The sequence below is a fragment of the Hyperoodon ampullatus genome (assembly GCF_949752795.1).
Source record: "Hyperoodon ampullatus genome assembly, chromosome: 12".
NCBI classification, from domain to species: domain Eukaryota; kingdom Metazoa; phylum Chordata; class Mammalia; order Artiodactyla; family Ziphiidae; genus Hyperoodon; species Hyperoodon ampullatus.
This window is the reverse complement of record NC_136925.1, coordinates 58,668,437-58,675,061: the sequence shown is the minus strand read 5'-3', so window position 1 is coordinate 58,675,061 and position 6,625 is coordinate 58,668,437. Positions and strand designations below refer to the sequence as shown.

The 6,625-nt window shown below is 36.3% G+C and overlaps 1 protein-coding gene across 1 annotated transcript in view; it reads right to left on the bottom strand.

Moving 5' to 3' along the window:
• Positions 1-2,876: 2,876 nt before the first annotated feature.
• The window catches only part of ENPP3 (ectonucleotide pyrophosphatase/phosphodiesterase 3), a 73,220-nt gene continuing 69,471 nt past the window's right edge, over positions 2,877-6,625 (bottom strand). The window contains exon 25 of the mRNA XM_079716081.1: positions 2,877-3,139. Within this exon, the coding sequence (XP_079572207.1) occupies positions 2,969-3,139 (171 nt within the window). The 3' untranslated portion in view covers positions 2,877-2,968. The remainder of the gene's footprint in view (positions 3,140-6,625) is intronic.

Below are 6,625 nucleotides of genomic sequence, written 5' to 3'. Positions count from 1 at the left end.
TTTTCCTTACAGTAGAAAGCTAATAAATGTAGAAGGAATAATGGCTGTTTTTAAAATCACCCTTTTGCAATTGTCATAGTAAAAATTGCATCAGGGAAGAATTATTAATGGATACTAAAGACAGGTGAAAATTTAATGAGAAACAGAATATTTATAGGGGCTCGAGTATCTCCCCACAAATAACTTCTAAATTATAAGGAGAAAGTACTATCTTTGCAGCAGAGAAAACTGGTGAACACCAACTTAACCAACTGACCAAATTTGGCATCAATAATAATGGCAAAATTGAACATCTTGTGCTTCCAGAAGTGAAGCACCAAGGACACACTATCACTGATGTAGTGTTTCTGCCAAAAATGCAAAACATGGATCCAATCATAAGGACATATCAGACACACCCAAACTGAGGGACAGCCTACAAAATATATAGCCTGGACTCTTCAAAACGTTGACATTATTTGGTAAAGGCTGAGGAACTGTTGTACCAAAGAGGAAAGAAAACTTAATGCAATGCATGATTCTGTTCTGCATCCCAGAAAAAAAAATATTTTAAAGGACATTATTGAAAATGAGAAAAAATTAAATTTGATCTGGAAATTAAATAATGATATTGTATCAACGTTAAACTTCCTGACTGTGGTTGTGTGACTTAATGTCCTTGATCTTAGGAGATATACCTTAAAGTTCTGGCGGGGTAAATGGGCATAATGACTCCAATGTACTCTTCAGAGAGTTCAGGGAAAAAAATAAAGCTATGCATAAACATACACAGAGAGAATATTAACAATCACTGAAGATGGGGGAAGGTTATACAGAGTTCTTTATACTATTCTCACAACCTTTCTGTATCTTTGAAGTTCTTTCTAAATAAATATTTTTTAAATGCAACTAACTTTATTATTTACATTTTCAGATTTTTAAAATAAGACAAGATCATTATTTAAAAAGTAGGCCACATACTGAAAGTTATAAAGTAACGATTGTAAATCCCCTGTAATTCCATGAATTGTTAAATCAGTGGTGTCTTTCCTTCAGAATGATTTTACACAAACATATTTCTTTTTTTTTTTTTTTTGCTGTACGCGGGCCTCTCACTGTTGTGGCCTCCCCCATTGCGGAGCACAGGCTCCGGACGCACAGGCCCAGCGGCCATGGCTCACGGGTCTAGCCTCTCCGCGGCATGTGGGATCTTCCCAGACCGGGGCAGGAACCCGTATCCCCTGCATCGGCAGGCGGACTCTCAACCACTGCGCCACCAGGGAAGCCCAAACATATTTCTTTTTAATGGGATAAGATTATACCAAAAAAAATTACACAATCTCTATGCAAAATATGCAATTTTAATGTTTCTCTGACTAAAATTTTTATTTCTATGTTGAGCACCCATTTGATCTGATATCAAAAACAATTTAGTTGCTTTAAGAGAAACTCAGAAGCAATGAGGGCAACCAGAGTTAAACTCAGTTCAAGGTTGTAACCATCCTTCACTGTCTCCCCCCATAGTGGAGCCTAAATTCCAGGTTATCTTAGTTTCCTGGCCACAGTGGGTCAGGGGACCACTGATTGGAGGAATTGTGTCTATATACAGGGCATCAACATTTTTGCCACATAGCTGGAAATAGTTTCCAATTTTTGTCTTGTCTTTCAGCTTCTCTGAATTGTACAGTTTAAAACTAACTCTGTAAGTCGAGTTAAAAAAAAAAAAACCCAATGGCCCTAAGCTAATATTTAAATTACTTGTAATTAATGACCATAATTCCATTGAAGTCCTAATAGAAATAATTTGTTTTTTTGAAGCTCGTGCCACAAGATTTTTTTCTCACCAGCAAAGCCTGTGTCCCCTGTATGAACTGGTCTATATATATCAGAAATGAATCTGGAACATTGCCAGTCTGCAAATCCAAAAGTCTGACCAATGGTATTGCCTCCCAAATGAGTACTGGGATCTCTTTGTTTAATAAACACATTTTGAAAAATTAAAGAGATACATATAGAGAGAGTTTTTTTAAATTTTTATGTAATGCCAAAAGTCACAAGATAAAAATTTTATCTCCCTCTGTCTCTTAGTATTAATTCCTGCCTCTCTCCACCCTGGCTTTAGTGTACAAATCAAGGTTGACAAACTTCAGACCATGTGCCAACTCTAGCTCCCCCATCTACTTTTGTAAATAAAGTTTTATTGGACACCAGTTACTCCAATTCCTTTTACATATTATCTATGACTACTTCCTTGGTGTAGTGGCAGAGTTAAGTAGTTGCAGCAGAGTCTGTACAGCATGAAAAATTTTATTATCCAACACTTAAAGAGAAGTTTTGCCAGCCCCTGAAAAATGATAGTATACTATACATGCTATTCTACCACTTCTCTTCATTTAACAATAGTCATACAGTCAATATGTAGATCAACTTCTTTCTTTATAGCAGTGGAATCGCATCCCATTGATTGCTTAAATAAACTCCATAATTTGCTCAACAAGTCTTTTAGGTTACCTTCTGGTCTTCGTAAAAGATGATATTTTCATGCATTTGTGCAAAGTATATCTGTTGGCACCACTTTTACAAATGAAATTACTGAATAAAGGTAATGTGTACTTTTTATTTTAAGAAATATTGCCTGATTGCCAAGTATGAAATGTTTTATAACAAAACTGATGTAGAACTGATTCAAAAGGGAGACCTACTTCTCCTACTCTCCCTTCTATTTAGATAATGCTGGGAAGAAAAATATAGCCCAGGATTATAAGTGAGTTAATAAATATAATAAGGAAGGAACAACATAGCACAATCTCTGGCAAAAAAAGTGTAACTTTAAAATAATATATTTTTATTGAAATGAAGAAGAGAAGAGAATAATGAAAATTATACAACATGGCTTTTAGAGGAGTTAAGGAAAAACAGAAAACTTTGTTTCACATTCTTCAGCAGAAAAAATCATTTACAGTTTGCCAAAGTTGTTTTATATATTAAGTTAAATAATGGTTTCAAATGTGGGCAAATATGTCTTTAGTTGCAAAATTTCAGAGACAGGCTGTTCTTTTTCCTGATAAAAGTCAAGCCCAGTAAGAAGTTCCACATCACGGACCCGGGCAACATGTGCGTTGAATCTTTCTTCAATCCAAAGAGCTTCTGTTTTATTTTCCTGAAAAAGAAAAACAAAAGACTAGTTTCCCTGGGGCATGATTTTTCATTAACAGAAAGATCTTTTATTACTTAGAAGTTGTCCTTTTTCCTGTGTTTTTTTGGTTGTTGTTGTTTTTGTTTTTGTTGTTTTACTGAGGTATAATTGACACAAACAGCATTACATTAGTTTTAAGTGTACAACATCATGACTCAGTGTTTGTTCCTGTCGCTTTTATTGCCTTAAATCTTAATTTGATACAGCTAAATTTTGCTGTATATTAAAAGAAAAAGAAAAAGTACAAAGTATACTATAATAAATACAGACTGCCATAAAGTCCAGCCATTTTTTTTTTTTTTTTTTTTTTTTGCGGTACGCGGGCCTCTCACTGCTGTGGCCTCTCCCGTTGCAGAGCACAGGCTCCAGACGCGCAGGCTCAGCGGCCATGGCTCACGGGCCCAGCTGCTCCGCAGCATGTGGGATTTTCCCGGACCGGGGCACGAACCCGTGTCCCCTGCGTCGGCAGGTGGACTCTCAACCACTGCGCCACCAGGGGAGCCCAAAGCCATTTCTATATTTACTTCAGATACAAATTTTATTTTAAAATGAGACATTAAAGATGAAGTTAAGTCCCTACATTCCTCTACTCAGAGTTAATCATTATCATGAGTCAGTGTGAATCCAGTCTGTTTTTAAACTTTTACTGCACATCAGTATACAATATATAGCATTGATTTATGTTTTCAAATTTATAGAAATCCTGTAAGTGGCATTCTATAATTACTTTTTCATTCAATATTATGTTTGTGATCTATTCATAGCGAAATATCTAGATCTAGTTAAATCTTTTGTTTTTAGCTATGGTTGTGGTAGCACAGTTTATTTTTTTCATTGCCATATTGCTAGTATTTTTGGCATTATAAATAATACTTTCATGATAAATTACCACATATCTTCTGTGTTCAGGAACATGAGTTTCTAGGATATAGAAATGGAATTGCTGGGTCATAGAGTACATGTAACTTTAACTTTACCAGATATTAAACCTAGCACTCCTCAAAGTGTTTATACCAATTAATAGTTCCATTGGCAATGGAGGATAATCCCCATTTCCCCACATCCTTACCAAACCATGATGTGAAATAGTGCTTTATCCCTGTTTAAGTGTTATTACCTTGAGTTTTATTGAGTATCTTTTCAGATATTTCTTGGCCATTTGACTTTCAATAGGTTTTTAACTACATATAAAAAACAGTATAGTTTAAAATAGTATAATAAATAGTATAGTAAAAAAATTTTTTTTATACTATATATACTGTATATATAAAGGTTAGTGCAGGGTTTCCCTGGTGGCGCAGTGGTTGAGAGTTTGCCTGCCGATGCAGGGGACACGGGTTCGTGCCCCGGTCCGGGAGGATACCATATGCTGCAGAGCAGCTAGGCCCGTGAGCCATGGCCGCAGAGCCTGCGCGTCCGGAGCCTGTGCTCCGCAATGGGAGAGGCTGCAACAGTGAGAGGCCCGTGTACCGCAAAAAAAAAAAAGGTTAGTGCAATAATTTAGAGCCATGGATTCCTGTGAAATTCTTTATTCTTTATTTATTAATTTTCTGATATTCATATGATATTGCTAAATTTCCAGTTAAATTTTTTAAAAGTAAGAAAGTTTACAAGTTTGTTTAATTAGATGAGTCTGCTTAAATGACTTTCAGTTGACTTCAGCATACTGGTTCACTTGTTTTTTTGTTTTTTGGGTTTTTTTTGCGGTATGTGGGCCTCTCACTGTTGTGGCCTCTCCCGCTGCAGAGCACAGGCTCCGGACGCGCAGGTTCAACGGCCATGGCTCACGGGCCCAGCCACTCCACGGCATGTGGGATCTTCCCGGACCGGGACACAAACCCGTGTCCCCTGCATCGGCAGGCGGACTCTCAACCACTGCGCCACCAGGGAAGCCCTGGTTCACTTGTTTTTTAAATATGCAAGATTAAAATAGGCAACTACTATGTGAGCCAGAGGAAGTATAAGACGAAATCACTGTTTGTTTCAAACCTCTAAAATATTTCTCCATGTGAGATTCATGAGGTGAGTTGTTATTTTTTAAAATAAATATGTGATGTACTAATATTAACTCATATTTCTAATGGGAATCCAATTCAGCCTTTTTTTCTTGCCTGCACTATTTCACATTTTAGTAACATTTAATAGTTTTGATGACTTTTTTCATAAAGTTCCCCCCACCCCGGTGGCTTTTATAACTCTATTTTCTCCCAGCTTATTTGGTATCCATCTAACTGAATGTTTAGGGAACACCTGACAGTCTTCACTTTTTTAAAACTGCAATGAAATGATCTTAATGATCTTAAATGAAATGAAATGTACTTAAATGATCTTAAGTACAACATAATTATAACTAGGCAGGGGTGATACTCAAGCTATTCCATATCAGATGGTTCACCAGCACCAACCAATCTGAACAGAAGCCAGCTGTAGACAACTGCTTTAGCTGTACCACTGCATCCCAAGAGAATAAAAGCCTTGTGTATATCGAGTTATTATGAGCCATATTTAAATATATACTTTTAGATTTATATATACATATATAATTTATTGGTTAATTACATATGTATTAGACCTGTTACATAAATAGAAGTATTGTATACACCTAAAATACAACTCAAATTGTTAGTTTTTTGAGGTGATACCAGTTTCAGTATTTTTAATCCCTAACCACCTCCTTAATCTCTTCCTTATTCACTTACAGTCTCGTTATCACTGCCGTCACACTAATAAAACCATTTTGTCAAGGATGACATAACTGAGTAGAATTTTTGTAGACCTTTCACTTAGCTATTACCCCAAGCTTCTGAAAGTTCCTTCTTTGTCTTCCATAGCTCTGCTTACTTGTTTGATGACACCTTCTGTTTCCTCAGCTGACTTTAGTTTTTTCCATCCTGGAAGAATAGACATTTTCCTCCATCTGATCTTTGGATCTCTTCTCTCTATTTTCTTCCCTTCGGAAATTTTATTTCACTCCCGTGATTTAATACGAAATCTATCTCTATAGTTCTGTTCTCTTCCAACTTCCATACCTGTATTGTTTACCCCTAATTCTATTTACAGTACAACTGTGTACCCCCAATTGCATTTCCAATATATACTAAGTTACAATAATGATAGTCGCTTGGAGTTATGGCAGCGTTCTCATCTGACAGGAATTCAGCCATACAAAGTAGAGGGGAAAAAAAGAAAAAGGAGGAGGAAAGAAATGATGGAAGAACAAAGGAAGACAGAAAATATATAAGGAAATGAGAATCTAGTTCCCTACATCAGGTGTGAGGTGAAATTGTGAATCTACCATTTCTACAACTGGTATCTGTTCTCTTAAACATTTTATAGTGTGAGTACCTTCCCTCCGCCACAGTGATTAGAATATTTAAAAGTGCAGAAGTTTCATACAAAATGACCCTTAAAGAAAGCCTATTTCATTGGGTGCTTAAAGCGTAATTACCT